At 39.0% G+C, this 25,375-nt stretch overlaps 1 protein-coding gene across 3 annotated transcripts; it reads left to right on the top strand.

Annotated features, from left to right (window-relative positions):
* The first annotated feature begins 950 nt into the window (after positions 1-950).
* On the top strand, positions 951-19,730 carry sfpq (splicing factor proline/glutamine-rich). Of its 3 annotated transcripts, none has more exons than XR_010573641.1 (12): positions 951-1,831; positions 2,415-2,606; positions 2,696-2,997; positions 3,125-3,220; positions 3,757-3,953; positions 4,064-4,148; positions 4,253-4,364; positions 4,451-4,499; positions 5,489-5,592; positions 19,128-19,176; positions 19,392-19,511; positions 19,633-19,730. XR_010573641.1 is itself a non-coding variant. In XM_065470438.1 (10 exons), exons 1-10 carry the CDS (start codon positions 1,070-1,072, stop codon positions 8,924-8,926), a joined length of 2,010 nt encoding a protein of 669 aa, XP_065326510.1. In that variant the 5' UTR covers positions 951-1,069; the 3' UTR covers positions 8,927-19,180. The 3 variants fall into 3 exon arrangements, 1 of the variants encoding a protein (XP_065326510.1); XR_010573640.1 differs by having other exon boundaries at positions 8,816-19,176; XM_065470438.1 differs by lacking the exons at positions 19,392-19,511; positions 19,633-19,730 and having other exon boundaries at positions 8,816-19,180.
* The last annotated feature ends 5,645 nt before the right edge of the window (positions 19,731-25,375 follow it).

Below are 25,375 nucleotides of genomic sequence, written 5' to 3'. Positions count from 1 at the left end.
CATGTTTGCTGTTGCACAACTCTTCCATAAAATTCAGTCCAGGATTTGTTGACTGCCATGTCTCTCTCTTGTGATAGTTTTTGTTACGTGGGCTGGAGAAATGCTGAAAGCAAAATAATTTCCCACTAAGGCAAACTCCAGTGTCACTGCAGTGTGATATGAACACACAGTTAAGAGTTACCTTGAATTCTCTTTAAATCTTTATGCCATATGTTTACTAATACATCTAAAAATCAACCTACTGAATTCAAAACAAGTCCTTAAGGATTTGTTTCTCAATAGTTTTTTCACTAATGTTTTTTAAGCAAGGACTGATTAACACAAACCCCTACAAACAGCTGTTGTTCAAAGGGGGTCTGAAAGCTTAGTCTGAGGTGTTGGTAACTGTAAATTTATAAGCCTGATGACTTTTATGAGCTTCTTCTCTGTAGAGGAAAAACTTATTCTTACTTTCATTGGACAGTGCTCACTGTTAACCCGTTTAATCCGTGTTTGATTGTTTCCGTGACTTTATTTGGAGCAGGAGTGTGTCAGTTCCACTAGCAGCCACACATTGAAGTGAAAATCACATCAAGGGCCAGATATATGAAGTGTATTCACGTGCTTTAACTTAAAGTGAAATGCATATAAAAAGGATACCCTTCTTATGCATAATCTGGGTCATAAAGTCAGCAATAGTCACTGTGGGGCTGTTCCACTGTGCAGGCTACAGTACCAACCAGATAGCTATGTGACACCGAATTGTTTCAGATTTCTTTGAGCAATATGGAGTGTTGTTTAACAGCTCTTTCATTCAAGCATTGGCCGCCTCTTTACATACATATGAGAGCAGTGATTTCAGGACTGGCTCCTTCGAAAAACTCTTACTCCGCCTCCTGGGCAACGGACCAATCAATGGGACTGGGCGGAGCCAGACGTCTGCGTACTGGAGAAAGAAAGAAAATTCGTTGTTTAACTATTGGTCGCCATTTTGAGAACCTGCGAACAGCCTTTGGAGGTGGTTGTTGAGCAGCAGACCTTTAATTCTTTTGGTATTTTAAAAATAATTTTTGCCTATATATTAGGACCAATGTCTCGATTCAACAATAATCGTGGCGGCTTTGGAATGAATCATTTCCAGCCGCGCAGAGGAGGTGGGCCCGGCGGCCCCATGCGAGGTGGGCTTATGGGAAACCCAAATTTTAGGAATAATCCTTTCCAGAATCAAAATCAAAACCGGAGGGGGCACAACTTCAACAGACCACCACACCAAGGATCGCAGAACACTCCCCAGAAGCCGCAACAGAACCAGTCGCTACCCATCATCCCTCCGCCGACTCCAGGCCCGGCTCTCACGATGGAAGGCCCGATTAAGCAGCAACAGCAGCAGAAACCGGCACAAGAGCAGCAGAAATCCACAACCCCTGCGCCCCAGCCGAAAGTTCAGTCACCACCACCCACACCTAACGTGACCTCCCCTCAGCCAAACCAGGCAAACAAGAACCTGAACCAGCAGCTGAAGTCACCCGTGGCAAATGCTAACGGTCAGCAGCAGAAGCCGACTCCACACCCAAGCCCGAAAGCAGTTGGGCCGCAGCAAGGTCAGAAACCAAGCCCTCAGCAAAGCCAGAAGACTGGTCCCCAGCAAGGCCAGAAGCCAGGACCCCAGCAGGGCCAGAAACCGGGTTCCCAGCAAGGCCAGAAGCCAGGACCTCAACAAGGCCAGAGACCAGGACTTCAACAAGGCCAAAATACAGGGCCACCGGCCATGAAAGTCAAAGTGGAGCTCAGTCAACAGTCACGAGAGACCATGAACACTGACGCAAGTCAGTCAGAAGAGAGCCAATCTAAGGTTTGCTTTATTTAATTTTATCTTAATTTTTATAAACGCCCAAGTGGCGTCGACAGTCGCTATCTGCTAACACTAGCCAAAGCAGCCGCGTGGTGCTCGATATGACACTTTTAAACAGCCCTGTCGGGCGGAGTTGTTTGTGTTATCCTTACAGTTATTAGGGAAGCCGTCGGGCGCTCGCTACGGCGGGCAGTCGGGGTGCATAAAAGAACACATCCTGCAACGTTATTGCTTTTAGCTGGCGGCCATCTTGTTCAAGTATAGAAATTAGTTCTATTTTAACGCTTTTAAAAGGAAAAAATATATTTTCAGTGATGGGTTTCATCTGTTAACCTGAACAATTTTGGGTGAACTAGTTTGTCGACAGTGGTATTTCATATTATTTTCCGTGTTGGATTTTTTTCTTTTACTTCACAAAGCGAGTGAGGGGGATGGGCGAACGGACGTCCAAATACGGACGCGAGCACAAGTCATAACATAAGTCATCTGAAAATGATGATCTATTGGGCGTCAAATAATTTGTATATTTTTCTGTTCTCTATATTTGTATACGAATTAAAATTTTTGGTCTTGTTTTTCTTAGGCTGAGTTCAAGGCGACGCTGTCCATGTTGCTGAAGCCAGGTGAGAAGTCGTACACACAGCGGTGCCGCTTGTTTGTTGGTAACCTGCCCAACGACATCACAGAGGACGATTTCAGGAAGATGTTTGCAAAATATGGGGAGCCCACTGAGGTCTTTATAAACAAGGGGAAAGGCTTTGGTTTCATCCGACTGGTAAGGGGTCACACACTTGAATTGAAACAGGTTTTTGTTACTGTAATAAGTAAAGGGAGTCTTTTAAATAACATTTTTCTTTTATCTAGGAATCTCGGGCACTTGCAGAGATAGCAAAAGCTGAGCTGGATGACACACCGATGAAGGGCAGACCCTTGCGTGTCCGATTTGCTACACACTCTGCAGCTCTGTCTGTAAAGAATCTGTCACCATTTGTTTCCAATGAACTCCTAGAGGAAGCTTTCTCACAGTTCGGAATGGTAGAGAGGGCCATTGTGGTTGTAGATGATCGTGGACGCTCCACGGGCAGAGGAATCGTTGAATTTGCCTCCAGACCTGCTGCCAGAAAGGCTTTAGAGAGGTGCAACGAGGGGGTCTTTCTGCTCACTACGTAAGTCGAATTATATTAGTTGAGTAGAAGGGGGGTATTTGAGTTGGAAGAGATTTGTAAAAGGTTCTTGAAGCCCTTGCTCTTTTTCTTTCTTTTTTTAAAAAAAAATGTATTTTTCTTTCTGCAGGTCTCCTCGGCCTGTTGTTGTCGAGCCTCTGGAGCAGTACGATAGTGAAGATGGTCTTCCAGAGAAGTTGGCACAGAAGAACCCCAAATATAAAACGTGAGTACTGGTTTGTTCTTCTTGGTGCAACATCATGCAGATGGCAGGAAAATCTTATTTTTTCCTTAAGTTGCACTAATCATACTAACACCACCATAAAATAGCAAGTGGAATGAACTGCGAGTAGGTCTTGAAGCAGGTGCATTTTGGTCTCTTGACGCAATCATCTTTATTATGCAAATTACTTTCTTTGGGTCATTAGGTCATTTATTTGTGAGTAGCAGATGGTGGGATGGGGAAGGTGGGGGTGGTGGATTCAGCTGTTAAAGGTCAACCTTCTCTGAGGCTCTGCAGATGTTAATCTGAGTAAAATCCCACATTGGCAAACAACAGAAAACTAAACCATTGCATATAGTATAAAATTGATGACTATTGAATCATTGAAACGAGGAAGTATGGGGTAGTAAAACTAAAGTTTCACTTTGCATTCGTTTTATCTTAGAAGATTTTTCAATGCAATTTTTAGTAACTCAGGTGAATGCTGACATGTTACTGTCAATCTAATGTACTCTACGTTATGGTCTTTGTGTCTTTAGAGAGCGTGAGGAGCCTCCTCGTTTTGCCCGTCCAGGCACTTTTGAGTTTGAGTATGCAAAGCGCTGGAAATCCCTTGATGAAATGGAAAAGCAGCAAAGACAACAGGTGGAGAAGAACATGCGTGAGGCCCGTGAGAAACTCGAGAGCGAGATGGAGGATGCTTACCATGAGCACCAGGCCAATCTGCTCCGTCAAGGCAAGTTTAGATATGGAAGACTTGCAGTTCTCATAATTTGTTATATATGTTACTTGTTAGATGTGGGTTATCCTACTGTTGTAAATGTAATGTATTGCGTTTTCATTCAGATCTGTTGAGGCGACAGGAAGAACTGAGGCGTATGGAGGAGATGCACAATCAGGAGATGCAAAAGAGGAAGGAAATGCAGCTCAGGTATTTTATGTCATTAAATTGGAGCTGGTTGTTGTTTGGAACAGGTATTGAGTTCTCTTAAAACATGGACCACATTTGACTAATTATCTGGCATTTTTAAACAGACAAGAGGAAGAGCGACGCAGACAGGAGGAGGAGATGCTTCGGAAGAGAGAGTTGGAAGAACAGATGCGCCGTCAGCGTGAGGAGAACTACAGGATGGGCAGCTTTATGGATGTTAGTTATACTTAACTTGGGAGTCAAAAACATAAGTTCAACAACCAGTTACTGCCTACATTAATCTTAATTTCTTTGTTTTACAGAGGGACAGAGAAATGAGAATGCATCCTGGTGGAGCTTTGGGCATGGGTGGTAAGAGTCTTTTGTTTAAATTAAGAAATTATGACAGAAATCCAGACACCACAGTGGCTATAAAGTTGACCCAAACATTTTAGGCATTAGATGAAGAAATGCACAGTGTTGCATAAGTTGCAAAAAGACAATTCCAGCCTATTCCTTCTTTACAGCTGAAGTATTAAACATTCTGTAATAAATTAGCTTCTTTTTTTTTAAGTAAAAAGTAGAGTTTAGTGAAATAAAATGGACAAAATAGTCCAGTATGATTTAAAAATGACACAAAGGTAGAACAATTCCATAAGAAGAAAAAGTAAAATAAAGAGCTAAAACAATAAAATCTAAATGTAAAGTATGAAGGGAGCTCATAAAGTAGGTCTGTGTAAAAATAAATGCACATGTGGAGATATCAGGAAGGGAAGACTTGATTTTGTTAGACCAGATTTGGTAGGAAATGTACAAACAACGTCAGTGCTCTGTGTGTAGGCTTGTCAGTAGTGTATTTAAAAATAAAAAACTTCCGCAAGCATGCAAATAGAAGCTGTTGGGGGTAGCAGGTGTTAAACGGTTCTAAACTGGTACTTGCTTTGGTGTCAACTTCATTCGTGTTACATTACATTTCCCCCTGGCAACTAAATGACAGCTGGCTATGTTAGCATGTAAAGCTTGTAGCTTGTAAAGCTGCTGATAGCTGAGTCAAATATTAGATCAGTATCAGTATTCAGACCAGTAACTATGCAAGTGTTGTATAGCTCTTGAAAATGTGTTGAGGCAGCTTTACCATCAGCAGGATGTGCCTGAGTTTTTACTCATCAGCCGTAAAAGACTGGTGGGGTATTGTCGTCACACAGATGGGCAGGCAGCATGGAGTCAAATCCTAAGTTGGAGACGTACAATTTTTGAAATGGATAAATAGGGGTGTGTAGTAGGAGGCTGAGGGGTAGCATTGGTATTTTTAATTCATGTGCTGTATGAATACCTAACATGTTTTCCTGTTTGCTCTTTAGATATGTCCTTTGGTGGATCCTCACAGAAATTCTCTATGGGCGGACTTGGGTTTGAGAGTCAGCAGGGGATGGGAGGACCAGGAGGCCTGATGGGCAACGAAATGGTAATGTATCCCACTTGTGGGAATTTCAGTAGTTAATATAGTTTTGTTTGGCTTTCCCTTTGGTTGGAGACTCCCGACCGTGTTTTTGTTTTTTGTTTTTTTTTCTCTTCCTTTCTTCGTGTTAACACGATGTCCAGTTGTCTAAGCAGGATGGCAGAATGAGTGATTTGTGTTCTCAGCTATCACTGGATGGCTTTCTGGTTGTTGAATGTGACACATGCTCACTGCTTTTATAAGGTTTGTTTGTTTTCCTTTTATTCAGTAGCAAGCCGAGCCCCCTCAGTTAATAGTCCCACAAGCCATTACTGCTTTTAAGCTATAAAACCGTCAGCTTGCACTAAATGATCATCTCAGTGTGTTTCAAACAGCTGTAGAAAAACTTTGCTGGCTCTGCTCACTCCTATCATGCTGTTTGTGTAGTGGACTACTATTGCAAGCCCTGTCTTATGTGAGCTGGACAGGCACGTTTTCTTGACTGAGGAGAGCATTGGTATCCAGTATTTTTTTTATTTTTTTTAAATTTTCCCATTTTTCTACTACCAATTTCATGCCTCATTTGTCTATCAGGAGAACTGAAGTTGTGTGTGTGAACAGGCTTCCTTTTTTCCACCCTTAAATGCATTTAATTATATTTTTTTGGGGGGGTGAAGTGTGGTGGAAAACTTCTGGACCAGCAACCTTTACCTTCTCATCAGTATCTCTTTTTGTAATTGAGCTTTGAAACCTTGTAACACTTTTAGTGCCTGATGACGGTGTAAAGCTTTGAGTTTGACAAAGATTACAGCATGATTAACTGATGGGGGCTGGCGTAGCCTTGTGACTTTGTTCAGATGATGTCGCTGAAAACTGGACCGAGCCTGGGATTTTTGTTTCTGGCAGAATTTAGACCTGAAGTCATTCGTTTCTGTATTACAGTTGACGGATAAAAAGGTTCTATAGTCCTGAATAAAAAGTAATGCTTGAACTTTAAAATAGGGTTTCTGTATTATTAAGACTTGTTACCAAAAAAAAGTCTTAATAACAGTCCATTAATTTGGATCTTAATGCAGGGGTGTCAAACATGAGGCCCATGGACATTTGTTTTTTATAATGGGTAGTTCATGTGTAATTAAGCTAACTTAGACTGACGGAAATAAGAGTCTCTTGGTAAGGCCGACTTCAAAGTGGGTTATGTGGCCCACGGTATAAAATGAGTTTGACATACCTGCCTTAAGGCATTTTAAATACACTTTAGGAATTGCTTGCTTCATGGAGTTCATTTTACTTTTATAAAGTTATGCACTTTTGTTTGCAGCAAACCCACCTAACTTGGGTAGGTACACGTTCAAAGGGTTGGGCATTGGTCTGATGGGAAATTAGAAAGGTGTAAAGCTGCCATTTAAAAATGACATTACCCACGCTGCACTAACTAGTTGAAATGGTCATGTCAAATGAAGACTGTCAGTACTAGAGCATATGAAGTTGGGAATCTAATGGCTTTTTGCTAAACAAATTGGTTACCCACTTTTTAAGAACAAGTCAGCACACCTGGAGAGTGGGCTCTGCTTAAGCTGTAATATTAGAATATGTTTGGTTTATTCCCCCCCCCCCCCCCCCAAAAAAAAAAAACCCAAAACCAAAAAACAAACCAAAAAGAACAAACAAACATCTGAAGCTCACAGTATAATAGGAATTAAAGGGGGGACAGTTCACCCCAAAGTCAAACGTATGCATTTTTTCCCTGACCTGTAGTGTTCTCTGGCCATCTCAACTTTTTTGTATTTGTGAGTGGCCTAGTTTTGGAGATGAACAACTGGCTTCTCTTCTGCAATAGAACTAAAAACTTGGCTTGTGCTCAGAGAGCCAAATTTTTTATTTTATTTTTGCTGTATTGCTGTCTTATTCTGGTTAACAGCAAAAGACGGTTTCTTTTTTGAGGGGTGGGATAGCTACTGTTCCTTTGAATTTCCTTAATTTGTGTTGTTAATGACAAAAAGCACAGAAATCAAAACTCTATCAGACTTCATTAGATAAATTATTTTTTGCTCATAACCTTGATACTTTTTTGCTTATAGTTGTAAAATGAGTTCTGAAAGAAATTCTTCGTGCTTAAAGACATCTTAATTTTGACTTGAAAACATGAACCTGTATTTAATTTATTACACATCCAGAAAAGTATTTACTTCTTTAAAATTTAGAGCACAATTTGCTTTTGAATAGTTTTTAAAGACCATTAGTTTGAGTTTTAAGCCTGTTGGAAGTGATCCTGACAGCCCAACAGTTTTACAGTCTTGCAGAAGGTTCATTCACTTCAAGATAATATTTATATTATATTTATATATTTATATTCTGCAATCTGACTACCTTACTTTATTCTCCTTACCTTAGTTGTTCTTTGTTAGCCTCATTTTGCAAATGAAAATTTCAGCTATTCTGCTGGATTTCTAGAATGACACTTTTAGTTTCACAGAAGTTGTCTGAATTAGCATTGATGTGAATATTAATGAACTGCTTACTTTATTGGGAAAATGTCTTACACTACGAATATACTCATTCTGTCTGAGAGACCACACATTTCTGGTAGTTCCTATACTTTGTAGTCACATTTGGGACCGTTTAAAAGTTACCATACCCTTTTGTGATACCTGGGCAGCAGATTTATAGATATGTTTAAGATAACTTTTTTTAAGTCATCCAGTTTATAATATTAGTCATGATGCCACCAAATTGTCTATATATATATATATATATATGCGCAACATTTTCTAAGGAAATCTGAATTCTGGCTGTAACAAATGACTAGAAATATGAGGTTAAACCTCATGTCAGAAATATATTTTTAGCGTCCTATTTTAATGCCACCTCTTAGAAGTTTAGGCATGTATCTGTTGCCATTAACTAGTAGATACGGCCAGCTGTCATTAATGCCCGGCCTAATCTTGGCATGCACTGGAGAAGAGACCACACTAGGTAGGCACTGACTAACGAAAGCATTACCCTCTCTTCCTTTTCCGTATGTTACCTGTGGCACCTGTGGACCTTCATATTGGAACGAACGGTTTCTCCGGATGTGTCTCCTGCTGGTTCTTTTGTAAACCACTCACAATATAAAACAAATCACACCTGTGCCATACCTTTTTTACACATCTCCATATGGACATGAACTGTGTGCTTATGCACTGACCCTTCCCATACTTTATTACCACCCTCCTGTCTGCCTCCTTGGCACATTGACACCCAACAGCGCAATGAGCGTTTCACTCCGGGTGGTGCGAGGGGAATGGGTCCTGGTAACCCCGGGTATGGCAGGGTCCGCGAGGAGTTTGATGGTCCTGCTAAGAAACCCCGTTTTTAAACGCTGCTCTTTTGATGCTTCCGGCAGCACCATTTGTACAGTTTTTCTCTAAAAACAAAAATGTTGATTCGAATTTCTTGTATTTAAGTTTAAATTGTTAAAACATTTTAGCCAATTTACTCAGTTATTGAAAGTCAATATTTTCATTTTTTACTTTGTCTCTAGTCTGAAAAGAGAAGTTACTCTTAGGTGATCCAGTTGTTCTTTTTGACCATGTATAATTTTTTTTTTTTTTTTTTTTTTTTTTTTTTTAAGATGTGTTATGCCCTGTGAGTCGTCGTGAAGTGATAACTGTAACATTTTTTCTGAACTTCCTATGGCTGTGTTTTGTGCCATGCATTTGGAGTCAACGCATGTACTATAATAAAGAGACATTGGTTCAATCAGGAAAAACCTTTAACCTTTTATTCTTAAAAATGAAACGTGTAGTACGTTCAGAAAGCAGCAATGGGCTGTTTGCGGAAGTTGAATAATGTGGTTACCTCTGCCACATTAGCTCTTAAAGATTCTATGTGTTATTTTCTCAAGTCCTGTCCACTTTATTTCAGTGATGCGTACACAGTCTGAAAAGAATTAACTCGTGGTATGACAGAAATTAGCTGCAAGTACGACATAGCTTTAATCAGCAAATTCCCACATTGAAATGTATTGTAAAAATATTTATTCATCAAAGGAATAATCATATTTTTAACACCTGCTTAAAAAGACTCTAGACTGGGAAGCAGTGTTGAACAGGGTTCTCCAGATCATTGAAAAGTTAATTAAAATAAGATTTAACACATTTTAATATTTTTATGTTTCCTCTAAATTAGATATAGCATTTGCAGGTATATTTATTTTTAAGACAAAGTTGTTAAGATTCATTTTTATAAATCGGTTATTAAAATGGTCGCAGTCTTGTTTTAAAGAACTTCATTTATTTTTAATAATGCAGAGTGGCTCTGATATTATAGCCCTGTTTTCAAACAAGTACGTTTCCTTTTATTTTTTTGAAAAAGGGGAACTTTTAGGCTTTTTCTTGGTTTTTAGGAGAGGCTTTTTGTGAGTTATGTTGCATTCAATGAGTAACTCTGCTTTTACAGTCTTGCCTCTGGACAGAAGAAATATCACACATGGAACCTTTAAGAAAACCTGTGTAATACTGTGTGACTAACAGTGGTCTTACAGAAACATAGTGCTGAAACCACACAGTCTGTCTTAGACAGGCAAAATCCACTCAAGTGTGTGTCCTTGTGTGCATGTTTGGAAGCTGGAGTTATTGACTACATTTACATGCAGGTCATTCTGTTATTACTATCATTTCAAGCATTTGTGAGGCATTCTTTCAGAAGGATAACTGTCATAAAAAATGCACAAAGCAAATGCCACCATCTTTAAAAATGGATGATGTTGTTAAATTGGGATGAAATTGTAGCGGTTTCTATATCATTATGTAAAGGATTAATTTTGATAATAATGAAGGTTTCGATAAGGGTGCACTGATGTGATTCTGGACTCCTATAGGTTCTTTAAGGTGTTTGGGTTAACCTTAAGTGGTAGTAGTTCAAACAGCACCACGTTTCTGCATCAGTATAAATTATACAATTGTATGTAAATGTAGTCAATGATGGTTATGGACGAACTTGAGGCATATTATAGGTCTATAAAAGTTTGTGTGTAAAATGTATCTTTGGGGAAGTCCAGTGGCAAATCTTGACATCAGATATGTCCATACTATACTTAAACGCCTTGGAAGATCCATACTTGGATACGTATGTCAAGTCTTAGAATTTCTAAAAGTCAAGTAACTAGCAACCAATGGTTCATCAGAGATCTGACTTTTCAGGCTGTGACATCATAAATGACTGAGTCACTGTTGGATTTTGGAAAATGATTTTCAGTTATAAAGCTCTAATTTTGCTAGAGCAGCACGAAGACAATAAGTCCCTTTGCAAGAGCGCATAGGATGCCCTAGTTTTCAAAACCGCATGGATGTGTGCAGTGGGGTTAAACGACAGTCTGATTTGCACCTTTTCTATTTCACTCTTATGTTCTGGTGTATCAGTTAACTTTTGAAAGACCAGCACTACTGTCTCATTTAAAACTAGAGACTCCAATGCTATTGTATCAACTTTGTCAACAGGGTTCATGTGCTGTTTTTTTTCCAAGGACCTGCCTTGTTTGTGGTAAATTTATCACTATTCCCTTCTCAGACTGACTTGTATGACAAATTGGGTTACATTCAGGAGAACCCTTTCTCAATCTCTGCGGAAATGTTTAGCTGTATCTGCATTAATGACTTTAATGGCACCTGCCATTATAATGGCAATAATATCCTGTACTATTAGGATATTCACATTATCTCCAAACACAGCACGAGATCTAATTATTGGCTAATTTCATATAAAGAGAAATGGTCTTTGTTCTCTGACACCCCCCCCCCCCCCTCAAAAAAAAAATATCAGTAATAATGTAAGGATGGCCCAACCAAAATTGAGTGCCATAATTAAATGGACACCTTCCTTCATTCACAAGCCTACCTTTACAAGCTTTTGTCAGAGTTGTCTGGTAAGAGATGGCCTGAAAAGTGAATGTAAGTAATTTTGATCTTTTAATAATTTCAACTTTTGTTATTAAGCAGATTTTATTTTTTGCGTGTATTAACTTGGCTGTGTTCTATTCCACTAGCTTTAACTTTGACATTCTGTGAATCATTGAAAGTATTTTTCATTCAACATTAGTTATAATTTTGTAGTTGGTGAAAGCTGGTTAATTGCTGACCTTGCACAGCAACTAGCTGATCATTGTAGCTTTTTCTGTTTTTTCTTCATGTAGAAGAAAATGTCCTCCATTTAAACATGGATTACATAAGACATCAAGAATCAAATATTTTTAGTGCACCTGTTAATGTCCTTCACATAATCAAACATGCAATGAAGGTAAGGATTTTAACTTTAATGTCTTCTCCTATCATGTGGCATCCCAGAATCCCACAAAACAAACCTGAAATGGCCACAGAACAGAAGATTTGGATGTGTGGATGCATTCAGTAATGGAAAGGATATAAAGGAGTGTTTATCTCAAATGTTACTTGTGTTTGTGTTATGTACATGTTTTCTTTAACAGGTATGGACGGCTTTAAAGATAATGGACTGTGGCTGAAGTGTGGCTGGGTAGTGAGGACTTGGAAAAGCTGTAGCTAAGAAACTCAAACGCTGGATCTGACACTAGTGAAAGTAGTGAGATATAATCCGTATTTAATCCTGTACATACAGTACATGATTTCCTTCCAAGAGAGTAGTCTAATGAGGTACATTAATTAGATGCTTGTCGTTGTGATATGGTAGTCAAACCCCTGGGAAGTCAACTGGAGTGTGATTCTAATCCATCCTTGTAGCATTCCTGATGAATTAGAAAACTTATTATTTTATCCAATATTGTGTACTTTAAATATTTAGTGTATATTTTCTTATTCAATTTTGAAAAAAGTTTCAAAAATTCAGTAATAGTAATTCACAGTGGAATGCAAGAAATTTTAATTAATATAGTGCAGATTAATATCTATAAATACACTTAAAGGCATTCAAAAATATCATAACTCACTGATCTGATGTGGGAATGGAATTTAATGCCTTCAAAGTCCACAACACTAAATTTGTGTTGGTCGGTTATTTCTAAATATTCAAAAGAATAATGGTATAGGTTTAAGGCACTAATTGTTCTTTGCGACATCAGTGCATTGAGTATAATTTTCACATCACACTACATCTTAATGATGGATTGTTATGCCAGCTTTTTAAAAAATATATTTTACAAAGAGAAAGCCTGTCTACATGGTTTATATGCTCGTATTAAATGGTCAATTTTGGATGAGCGTTTTTCATTGTAAAATAACCAAATCCTATAACTAATAGTTATTTGTAGAGATGTATTTGCCAAATTTTTCCTCATTCTTTAGAGGAATGATTCCTTTTTAGTGCAGTGGCATGCACTCTGAATTTTTCTCTGAGTGTATGGACACATGACTGGATTTTCAGATTAAAATAAATGTTCCTCAAAGTAGTTGTGACATAACTGAAAAACCGAAAAGGATGTTGAAAGTCAAATAGTCTCCAACATTTAGGAAACAGTTTAGATCTGCAATCAAAGGTTTGTAGGTACCTTTAAAATATGCCCTTTATACACCAAATTCCTTTTAGGTAAAACATTTAGAAATGCATCACTGCTTTTAGATTAAATTACATTTTACTGGCTTAAACATAGTTCTTTTACTTCTTAATAACATAGTGTGCATTTTGAACTTTGTAACGTTGTCTGTGTTGTGTACAACTTGTTTTTCTTTAACAGGTTTGACCATCTGTTAAGGTGTTGGACTATGAAAAGGAAGTTGCCAAGCCAAGACATTGAGAGTCTGTAGCTTCTGTTGGAGCGGTTTTGTAAATGAAACTGTGTCACTCTAAAGGACCAGAGTGATCAGATAATAGTGGCTCTGTAGCTTGGACTGTAGGTTAGAATATTTGGGGATTTAAATATTTGGCTATTGCTCTCGCACAAGTACACCGTTTTAAGGAAAATTCTTATATTTATGTCTATTGTATGTTTACAGTTGCTATACTTTAATGCAGAAAAAATCCCTTTCTGCTATTTTGACATGAAAATAAACCCTTGACATTCTTAAAGGGGCCCGGTTACCCACTCCATATTTTTGTGTTCCACTTTGTCTTGTGCATATTGTACTGACTCTTTTTGCAGCCATGCAATTCACTCTATCTTCAAGCTAGGTCTTCTGTCTTTGAGGTCCGTTTAAGAGTCCTCAGATTTTCCTTTATCCTTATTTGCCACCTTCTGGAAGGACCTTGAGGTTCTTAGTTGTACTGGTCACAGATGATAGATTCCAGATAACAACTAAAATGTGACAGAAGTAGAAAGTATTCTGTAAAATGTATTGAGGACAGTTTGAAGGATTTGACTCTTATAAATTAATTCTAAAATTTAAGTTTTAAGAAGAGCATGTGAATTTGTTACATTTTTATATATGAAAGAAATAACGGAACTTGTTCTAGTTCCTCTTTAAGAGATTAAGAGACTTTCAACATTTAACTCAAAAGATGGTAATTACTGAGGCCTGAAACTGTGAACTGAGTTTGATATTGCCTACATGTTTTAATGTATTCAAGTAAAAATAGCTGTGATGCTTGCTTATACAGTGCTATCAAACCAAAGCAAGTTACATTACACAAATACATGGATTACATGTTGTAAAGTCCAGTGGAATTATAAAAACAAAAGAGGAACACATTTACTCAACATTTGAGGTCTGAAATCGATGCCTCTTTATAGATGTTTTTGACTGGAATTATGGTGACAATGGAAAGCTTTGACATTCAAGTAAAGTCGCAGCCACAGGCAAGTGAAACATTGCAGTTATCAGACTCTTCATAAATGGAAATCAAACTTTTTGACAGTCACTCTTAACAGCTTTAACAATTGTCTAATGATCACACAGCACAGGTGTGATCAATATAGCAACTAATTAAGATCCATGGTGGGAAAAATGACCTGCTGCCTTCTAGGGGTGTAACGGTACGTGTGTGACGTTAAGTGCTAACATGTATACGTTTCTCTGTAGGAGGAAAAAGACTGCCCGTACCAGTGATATCCACATACAATCTTATTTTTACTGCTACATGATTAGTTAAGGTTTTGGTTTTTTTTGCTTAATAGATAAAAATTAATGTCATCTGTTAGACAGTGAGCTGAATCCAGAACCAGTTTTAGGTATTACTCTAGTGTTACTCTAGTATTACTCTAACCTCATGTTTAACTAATTTATCAGTTGGACTAAAATCAAAAAATCTCACCCTGTACTATTTACACTTCGACTACATGTAGTTCTCGTGTTTCACAGCTCAGTGAGCTCAGCTTTTAACGTCTTTAGAAACTTTTATTGTATTTCTTCAGTGCAATCCAATCCAAGGTCTTTTTCTTGGTTCAGTAGAAAGAGGGTTTTTTTTTCTGATGGCATTGACAGTCACACCATTAGGATTTCTAAATGCACTCTAATAATGTGATTCTGCCTAACCTGTTAAGGAGCAGAATGTCATTTTCTTTTCCAGAACATGTTTGCTGTACACCAGGTATGCATTGGCCATATACTCTGGTAGGAGTATTCTTGAAAGCTCAGCCAGAACTCTTCCACTCTGTGCTAACTCACACAACATATTTTATATTTAAACATTATATTTAACTGAAACATGAGTGCTCACAACAAACAATACCTATTCTGACAGTTCAGTTGTCCTCTTTTCAGGAGTTTTTTTTAAATTATTACTAGTGTTTAAACCTTTTTATGATTAAATCATTCCCCAAATATGGGAAAGTATTTCTCTTTATTCTCAATTGAGTTTCTTTTGTCAAAGTAAGAATTATGGCCAACTTTTAATTTAAAAAAAAAAAGAGGCTGCTCATAGGATAATTTTGACTTTTGTTAGTCTTTTGTTGCCTCTACCAAAAATATACCACACTGACTGTTACATCCCCACTCCCCACACTTTACATTGTGACTCAAGTTTTATGTAACAACTTTTTACTCCAGCACATAGTCTCATCAGTTCTGTCTGAATTACCATAATAGTCAGAGCTACACCAGCAGACCGATCAAGCTCACATACCTGAGTGAGGCAGGAAGTTCGATGCTGTCTTACGGTTGAAGAGGCAGCGGCTTGTTGTGCCTGTCTGGTTGTGCGTGTTTCATGTCTTTGAGTAAAAGAGGTGCATTAGCTGCTGTCAGCCAGCTTGTCAAAGACAGGCTGCCCCAGTCCACAGTAGAGGCTCTTCTCTGCAGTTGGGTTACATTGACGATGAGTAGTTCTGCAGATGTCAGTGGACAGTAAAGCCTGGACTTGTTTGCACTGCAGCCAGAGGTATGCTTACACAGATCAGCTGAACAAGTAAGGTAAGTGTCCCATCCATGTTTATAATGCAAGATGCACAGTTGTCCCATGACTTAACTCTTCTGTCTTCTTATTCCACGTCACTGCTCACAGTGATGTCTTCAGGGCTTCTGGCATCACACTTTCAAAGAATGGCATCACAGTGCAGATCTCCCTTCATACTTCTTGGCAATAGATTTGCTGTAGCCTGTGGAGTGTGTGGTTGTAGTACTTTGGCTCCTCTGTATGTGTGCATGAAAACAAGTGTTTGTGTGGATTCAAATATATGAAACACAGCGCTGAAGTGAAAGGTGTTCTATTCTCTAAGTATTGCCTGGTACATTTAAGCTCCTAAGTGGAAAAAGCAGAAGTCTTGTCTACAACCGTACACGGTGTTTTGCATTTTGTTTCCTTTTCTCGAAAACTTTCATATTTGAAAGTGATTAGTTTGGAAAAAGGCAGGGTGTTTGCAGCAACAAACTGGGGGGAGGGGAACAACCAAAGCCCAGCTCTACTAGAGGCAAAATACTATGAGAAACTCTTCTGCTTTGGCCATAACTTTGTTTTTTATGTTTTGAAATACTTAGTGCTTTCTGATTGCAGTTAATTTATTCCTGCTTTGATAAAGTAATAGTACTGTTAAACACACAGTGGCCTTTCATCAGCACATCCTCAGTCAGTCGCAATGCAGTTAAAATCAGTCATGAAAAGTACTTTCACACTGTGTAAGCAGCACTTTTATCTTTGAACCCTCTATTAGCACTACTCCTGACCCCCTCGCCCTCTCTGCCTGTCTGAAATGACATACTGATTGTATTGGTACTGGGTTGGGTCTTTGAAGTGTCGAAGTGACTGTACAGAATGCTGTGGCAAGACTTAACTGGCACTAATAAGCGGTCACACATTCCTTGGGTTTTGGCTTCTCTTCATTGATTGCCAGTAAATTTTAGGTTTCGTTTTTAAATTTTAGTTTTAACTAAACACCTCTACATGGTGAAGCTTCCCAGTATGTCTCTGACCTATTGAAACATCATGCTTCTTACTGGTCACTTCAGGTCAGAGGTTACTGTTGGTCCTACGTATTGGGTTCAAAACACGTGGGGATCGGGCTTTTCAGGCACTAGGCTGTGGAATTCTCTTCCACTGTCTTTACGCTGTACAAACTCCATTGACTCTTTTAAAAAGCAGCTGAAGACATTTTTATACAAACAAGCTTTTAAAAAATGTTTTCATTGTTTAATATTATTATATTTATATTTCAGGGTTTATTGTGAAGCTCTTTGATTTTTATCTGTGAAAGTGCTCTATTAAAGATTTCACATACTGTTCGGGTCACCCTGGGTGGGCCTATAGAATGCAGTGATGCTTTCACCACTTCCCCAACCTTTCTAAGTTGGTAGTTTTTTCTTAAAAATATATAACAATACTTTTATAATTTTGTGCATAAATAACTGGTCAGACTTGTATGTGGAGGAAATAGAAACACAAATGTGCACTGTTTTTACAAAGGACCACTCATGTTTCAGTAATCTGTTTTAAACAGAACGAGCATGAAAGTTTATACTGTACCATTTCATCATGTAGAGCATTTGGGCTTTAAGTTATGTAGTGTTTGTTGTCAATCTGATTTTAATTGCATAAAGACAGTTTGCTGCTTCTCGTCTGTAGAATGAATTCGGTGTAAAACTAGTGAGAAAACTGTTGTGTTGAAGCTGTGAATTTGAGCTATGAAATGACACATCCCCATTTTAGCTTTTGAAAGGGCATGATGCTAACTGTAGATAGGTTAGTAACGCATGACTGTATTCGCTGTGAAATCGTCATTCTCCGTTTTGCAAACAATGTACCGGCAGGGTGAAAGCTGAACTGAACATCACACTCCTGGGTGTCTTTTCTTGTATCTGGTTGCTGAATAAAGACACTTTTAGGTGAAGGGCGCACTTAACACAAGATATGGGTTAATCTATATTTAAATTAAAAAACAAAACAAAACACACACTCAAAGCCTTAGGGTACATCATCATATTCTTCTTTGCCTAATGCACTTCAAACTCACAAGGAAATTATTTGCTGAGGTCATAAAATTAGGTGCAGTATCGTTTTCTTGACTTCCATTTAGTCTGGCTTTTGTAATCGGGAGTTGCCCGAAACAAAGCAGATTTAATTCACTCCCATATTAGCTTCACATTTAAAAACAATACTCAGTCCATTGTGTGTGTGTGTGTGTGTGTGTGTGTGTGTGTGTGTGTGTGTGTGTGTGTGTGTATATATATACAATCTGTATTCTCAAACACTGTTTTTAGGAACAAAACTGATGGTTGTGTGGTTTGTCGGAGGAAATTTGGACAATCGTTTTAAAGAGTGTCCAGTGATCAGCTTCAAATGGAACTTTTTCTTTCTTCTCTCAGTACCTCTTATTCCTCATTCCTTCCAGTGACTCATGAATGGCATGTCATGCACTGACCAGCCAGCCATTTGAATAAATGTACACAAGAAGACTGTGGCAGTTTCGTATGTTGCTTGTATTTAGATCTCTCATCTCTGTAGGGCTCCGCTGCCCTTGAGTCTCTCGAGCTGTGGCTAGACTGTGTTCAGCCAATGGCGGCTGTGATGATTTCATCTCTGCACTGTGATCCATTTTCTAACCATGCTCTGAGTCCTGATTGGCTACAATCCTTCCTTATATCCTGTTGGAGTGTGATGCCAGAACTACCCTTCAGTCCTGTAATGGCCTCTTCAGAAAGGGCCCTGCCCAGAGTCCGAAAGACTGACACTGAGAACGACCACGGCTTCGTCAGTGCTAGGTTTATGGTGTAGCTCCAGTTTGGGGTACCTTTGCAGTAAAACACCTGATGTGTCAGTATGAAAGTCCAGCTTCACATGGCTTAGTAACAGATGGACCTACCTACCTCTCAAGGATTGCAACGGATTCGAATGTTGTCATGAATTTGTCTGTCCTCTCTGCAGTTTGTAATAAATTATTCATCTTCTGGGTGCTGAGATGCCCTTCAGTAACAAACACATGCATACACGTGCACACACTTCATTCATTCACACATTTTACTTACCCTCACACGTTTATGTTAGAACTAACTCATTTTATTTTAAACATCTGTCACATGACATACAGCACATACAACACATACACCTACACACACCTACATACCTACACACACACGCAGGCTCTCACTTTTGTGTGTTTATGCATTGCAACCACAGTGAGTAGGGTTTGTGAGTAAACCTGGTGATCAGTCCACTGTCAGGCTCTCATTGTCTGTCTCTTGCTGCAGGATCCTCGACCATTAGAGGGAGGCTGAGGATCTGCACGGATTTTCCACCGTAAGTGTTGGAGAAATGCAGTGTGTCTGCTTAACTTCCAAACATGTAAAATATCATCTGCAGCACTGTAATGCATCTTATTTAGAAACTTACCTTTGAGTGTTTGGCATCTTGTTATGTTGGTTGTGAGGCTGCTATGACAAAACTCCTGAGTTACTTTGTCACATGACACAAGTCAAACATCACTGATATATTTTTTTGTTTCTGTGTTGTAGGGAAAATGAAGATTGTCTTGTAAAATGTCAAAGCTGGAGGAAGCTCGCTGTAACAGGACGCCAGGATGACCTCCAGGCTGGCTCATGTGCAGTTCATCCTTCAAAACATGGATGTGAAATGTGCGTGCGCAGTTTTTTTGTTTTGTTTTTTTTTCCTTCTTTTTAAACATTTGAATAGAAACACACTGCAAAATATCTTGTTTGCAGCACTTAAGTCTAATAACTCATTACTGTTTCTCAGGTGGCGGAGCAGTACCAGAACTCATCCAGCAGAGGGCAGTCTGCAGTCCAGAGGAGAGATGCACTGTTTTCTCTTAATAATAAAAGATATAAACCTGAGTTTTGTTTCCATGTCTTACTTTTCACCTGATTACCTGTTTTGTGTAAGTTAGTTTCATTTAGGCGTTACACTAAATTTAAATTGCATATATTGCATTAAATGAGATGTCAAACATGTTTTTTTTTTCTGTTTAAATTGAGGTTTGGTGCGAAAATGAAAACCACCAGCACTGTAGTGTAGTTCATTAAAGTCTTTAGGGTTAATTTAATCAAGTGTACGGTACACATTACTCATTGAATGCTTGGCAGTGGCAGAAAACTGTAAACTAGTGATGTTTACTTGGTAGACAGATCCCAGAGGTTGATTCAGAGCCAGGAAAAACCTGCAATCACTCATCAAACTCACTGAACTCCAGGTGGACTGAGCAGCCTGCCTACTTGCTGGATTCAGTGCCTCAGCTGTGAAGCACTCTGATAGGAGTCCAGTCCAATTACAATTAAGGCTAAAGGTGCAATGTTTCCGCTGCTGGCCCACACTTGCACCTCAAGTATTGGCTGTCAGTCTTGGAGCAGGTCCAGCTGAGAAGCGGCAAGATGATCCGGAGCAGTCTGAAGGCACGATCTGAATGTGTCGGATCGTTGTTGTCTGACCTGAGCTCCACCCTGGCACAAAAACAGGCTCCTAATGGCCAAAAACACAAATTAAAGTGAAAACTTGACTGTTAAATTAGTGCTAAAGTGAGTCATCCGAGCTCAACCTGCCAGAGCATCTATGGAGGGTTTAAATATGTCTTACAAAAAGCTTCAGGCAAGCTGGTGTGAATGAAACTCAAAACCAAACAATGACATGGTCCAGTGTGATTTAATCCCCCACAAGATCAAAAACATGCTGTCCTCTTTTACCCTGCGGTTGAAAGTTTAAAGTTCGCTATGTGGCATTATGTCAGTGCAGTTTGGTGCTGGAAGACATTTTTTTTTTTTAACTTTCACTAATGGTTGTCAGTTTTCAGAAATGGACCCATGAGCGTGATTTGTAATGCCTGTTTCCCACCACCCTGCTACTGTTGCCCAGTCTAGGACCGCTTCCATGCATTTCCATTAAAAACAGGGCTGGTGCTGACTCTGCTGGGTCTAAAGCTGGAATCAGTGGTCATGTGAGGGGCTATTGGCACAGTATTTAACCTACACGATGGGGCTGTGATAATGTGAGCAGTGAATAACTCACCTTTTGTCTCGCAACTAAGCTTGTGAAATGCACGTTGCCTAATTCTGTAATTTGTCTTAGGGAGAAAGTGTTCTAGTTTATACTGATCGATTTAGATTTTTGTTATGATATAATAATAATATAATAATAACAAGCAAATCAGCGGTTTGTGCTCTTAAGCATCAGGACAACACAAATGCACTTCATGCATTTGTCTCAAATATTAAAGATTAACTTAAATTTTAACGTAACTACTGGAGCATAAATTCACTGTGTTAAACAAACATTATGAAACTTAAATCGTGAAATTGCTAAAATTACAGTCCAATATATTTGGTGACCTCACATGTTATCAAAAATAAATAAGTAATTTTTTAAAATTTCGAAACCATTAAAATTAATAAAAGTTACTGAAATAATTTAAAAACAGAAAATGTTGTAATGCTGAAATCCTGAGATGAAGTAAACAATGATTAAATGATGCCAGTTAACTGTATATACACTTGGGTTTATTCATTTACATCAAAGCTTCTTATTTTCTAAGCAGCTCATGCTTTCTGTATGAAAACATCTAATAAATATAAGGTGTCAGATTGCTGTTGTGCAACTGAAGCTTAAAGTTTAATTAAATATACCAGACATACAAAGCCAAATAAACAGCCAGTGAAGGAGCACTGTTTTCCCAGAAGGAGTTAAAGTTTTTGGATAACGCTCAGACGGACATGATATTGTTTCCAAAAAAAATATTTACGTGGACTTTCTCTCTTGGATACATGCTTCAAATCCAAGAGAACAAATATTAACAAACCTTCATAGAGAACAAGTAACAGGTTTCACAAATATACAGGGAATTAACAGTGGACCAATCAGGAGAGGGGATTGTTTAAATGAAAAGTTGTTTGGATTGTATGAATAGCAGGATCACTTTGTTGTTGTTGTTTTTTGTTTGTAAAAAAGTTGATCATTATATTTCTGAAAAAAGAGCTTCCTGTTTGGGATCACCACAGAACCAGGGTCCCGGTTTATTCTCTCACATGAACGTTTCCTGGACACTTCCTCACCTACCACCTGCTCCCTCGACTGTAAGCCGACCTGGTGAAGAGGGAAAGGGAGCGAGGGAGAGTCGGTAGTGTCCACCTGGCTGGCTCCATTCATGCATCATTAATGGCCCTGCATCATTGATGCGGTCCGCTGCCCACAGATAGAAGTGGTACAATGTCCTCCTCATCCACCCCCCGCAGCCTGTAGACAGGCAGGCTATAGATCCAGGTCTTTAGGTGAAGCCATATCTGCCATCCACCTCGTGACCCTGCTATCACTTTCACTGGTCTTCATGTGTTGCAGCAGAAATCAGTGTCTGGATTAGTTTGGAGAGCATATTTTCAGGTGTATTCTCCTGCAGGTGTAACACACCCACAGATAAATGAGCGGCACTGCTGGAGCTGCTCCCCCGACAGCTGTCCTGGATTTGGACGCCGGTGGATCGTGGCGGCAGAGAGGCGCCCAGAGGAGTGGAGCTTTGGTCCAGACCTACCTGCTCACCGGCTCCATCCTCCCTCCACCTTCAGCGGTGGGAAACAGGGCAGCTAAAACCCCCCTGAAGCTGCCCTCGCTCGTAGCTGGAGCCAAAGGCCCCCGCGGGCGAAGCAGCATGGCTCGTCTCAGGTAAGAAGTAAAGAAACAAAAGTAGCTCCTTTTCTTTTTTCTTTTCTTTTTTTTTTAGTAAAGCAGAAGTAGAAATAACTTAACTTTCTTGATGCATTCTGACAGGTCAAAGTCCAAACAATCTAAAAGACAATAATGTGGAGATTAATTCATATAATTAATAAAACTATTTACTAATTAATACATGAATTAGATTGTTACACATCTCTTTTGTGTGCATCGTGTTTTTGGAGGAGGAATGATGTCATTCGGTTATTTTGTATCCAGTTATTCTGATCTCAGCCTCTCTTTAGTTTTGTGTCAGTGACGCTTGCAGTATTGCACATTTTTCCTCATGAATGAAAAGAATAAAATCAACATGTAGTCTTAAACATGTTGTTCTTTGTTGTTTTCTAGGTTGAGCTGTTTAAATAAATTCTGGCTGAAATTTGTGTTATCAGCATTACCTGACATTATAGGTGACTGATTATACTTTCCTGATTTTCTGTTACACACATTATATGCATACTGCTGAAGTGGTGGATGATCATATTGAAAATATCCAAATAATGAGGTTGGTCTTTATTTTTGTTGCACAGTCAGCAGAAGTCCCACAACAATAAAGCTAAATGTAATAAATAGAAAATAAATATACAAAAAAAAGCAACTTTATAAAAATAAGTCAGTTATTTAAAAGATCACAAATTAGTTTTTCAGACTGTAGGTCCTGCATGTTGGCATCCTGTACCTACGACCAGATAGAAGCAACTTAAACTCTTCTAATAAGGGGTGGGTATCATCCAGGAGAGACTGGGCCTCTTCAAAGTCCTGACCTTAATCAGACGAGGACGGTCATTCAGGGTCAGTCTTGCAGTTTTGCTGCACACTGTGACTAAACCTTGAAGTGTACTTTTGTTTTTTAAGTTCAGATTCACTGACCTACTCTCATAAAACTGCTGCCGATGTTAAAATCGTGAATTGTGCGATTAAAAGTACACGTCCTGACGATATTTTCTGCACACGTGAAACTCAGTGGTCAGCTGGAAACCCCATGAGCCTAAAGCTCAGGCTGCTCTGAACACTCGGTTGCACACTTTTTTTTTCCTGCTCTTGGCTCTCTGTGATGTCGGTGAGAAGGGATGTACCTGATGTAGTGATCACAAGCGGACAGCTCTGGCTGTGAGAAGCTCCACCCACCTGCTGTTCGAACCTTCTGTTTGAGAAGAAAAGCAAAGGATCTCAAAAAGGAGAGATTTGGGTTTTCACCGAGACCCAGTGTACGATAAATAACGATCATTTTAACTGTGAGTCTTGCAAGACTGGTCTAATAGAGTCCAAGAATAAAAATATGAAGCTGTAAATGTAGGATCGGTAAGGTTTATGTGTTTTCTATGTATGGATTCTTATATATACCCAGCATCTAAAGATACAAATGGTATGTGGTACTAAAGATGTGGACCCCGGGTTGAGAATGAAGGCTTCGGTTATTTACAGTATATACTCAGAGTTATATTATTATCCATCAGTCAGGTGAAATCCTATGGAAAAGGAACATCAGGTGTATTAATAACATAAACACTAAAGACGTCATGTAAATGATACCAGGATGTCCTGGTAACTCACTGACCTTCAGTACCAATCATGCAGCTGTGGCTTTGAAAGTGATTAATCCCGCCTTGTGTGTCATCTTCACTATTCACTTTAGCAAAAGTGCCTGTCAAAGCGTGGAGTGGATGCTTGACTGGAATTACACCGGAATTGTTTCCTCTCAGAAGCGACCCAGTTTGATGGCTTCATGTGGGCCGCAGCCCAGTGTGCCATAAATCTCAGGCGTGGAAACTGATCTACCGCCTGATGCAGCACCCAGTGGTGCTTCGCTCAGAGGAGGGCGAAACCTGAGTGAGACACAAACACACACTTCAGGCTCTTAAACACACCTCCCTCACTGTCCAGCAGAGTATTTGATGGCATCTGCTTACCCAAGCAGAGCAGGTTTTGAATAACCACCGAGTAAATGAAGAGGAAGTTCTGGTGTGTGTGTGCGTGCGTGTGTTGAATCCCTCTGAGAAAAAATACATCTTACTGTGTATAAATGAAGCAGTAGAGTAATGAGGATCCTTAATAGAAGTAAAAGAGTGAGTTGGTCAGTGCAGCACTTTGATCTGACTGAAATTAGCACACCAACACATTAAAGTGGTGATAAAACTGTAGCTTTACACACTAAACCTGACTATGTGATGCTTTGTTTTATTTTCCTTTTATTTATTTTCTTCTTCTTTTATTTTTATTTTTTACAGGCTTGTTGTTTTAATTAGTATCTTATTAAAATTGTGTTTCTGTTTTTGTTTCATTGTAAGTCCTTAAATTTTGCTTGCTTGCATGTCTGCTGCAAACTGTATACAAAGTTTATTGTCCTCAGAAAATCAATACTTATTATGCGGACTTTGTTGACCCTCTATTTTTATGTTTATGTTTTCATTCCTTTTGGTAAGGAGATCACTGTTTTGCCCGTATATAGACTGTAAATATAAGAAAAAAGCAGCTTGTGAGAAACCTGCACTTTCTTTGCTGTGCCAGCAGGGAGTCTCACCCCTTTTAGCAAAAAAGGGCAAAAAATGACTCACCTGCTCATTGGATTTATGGCACCAATAAACCCTTTTCTGATGAATGTATGGTCTCAGTTTCTAGTTTCTGCTCTGTGTAAAGTATTGTGAATCTATTGTGAATAAAATCAGGGTTTATGAGGTTTGCAAATCATTTCATTCTGCTTTGTGGGGTTTGTAAATTATGATTCCCATTATGAGTTGAATAGATGATCCTCACGCTTAATCAGTGAGCCTGGTTCTGCTGGAAGTTT

This window comes from Pelmatolapia mariae, linkage group LG22 (genome assembly GCF_036321145.2).
Source record: "Pelmatolapia mariae isolate MD_Pm_ZW linkage group LG22, Pm_UMD_F_2, whole genome shotgun sequence".
NCBI lineage: Eukaryota > Metazoa > Chordata > Actinopteri > Cichliformes > Cichlidae > Pelmatolapia > Pelmatolapia mariae.
The sequence above is the reverse complement of the archived record's forward strand: the minus strand, read 5'-3'. Positions and strand labels throughout refer to the sequence as shown.

Bases quoted from the DNA above. Each gene is read 5' to 3' on its own strand.
- sfpq (XM_065470438.1), top strand. From the start codon at position 1,070: ATGTCTCGATTCAACAATAATCGTGGCGGCTTTGGAATGAATCATTTC. The intron at 2,607-2,695 runs GTAAGGGGTCAC...TCTTTTATCTAG, and splicing joins GCTTTGGTTTCATCCGACTG to GAATCTCGGGCACTTGCAGA. The intron at 5,593-8,815 runs GTAATGTATCCC...GACACCCAACAG, and splicing joins GCCTGATGGGCAACGAAATG to CGCAATGAGCGTTTCACTCC.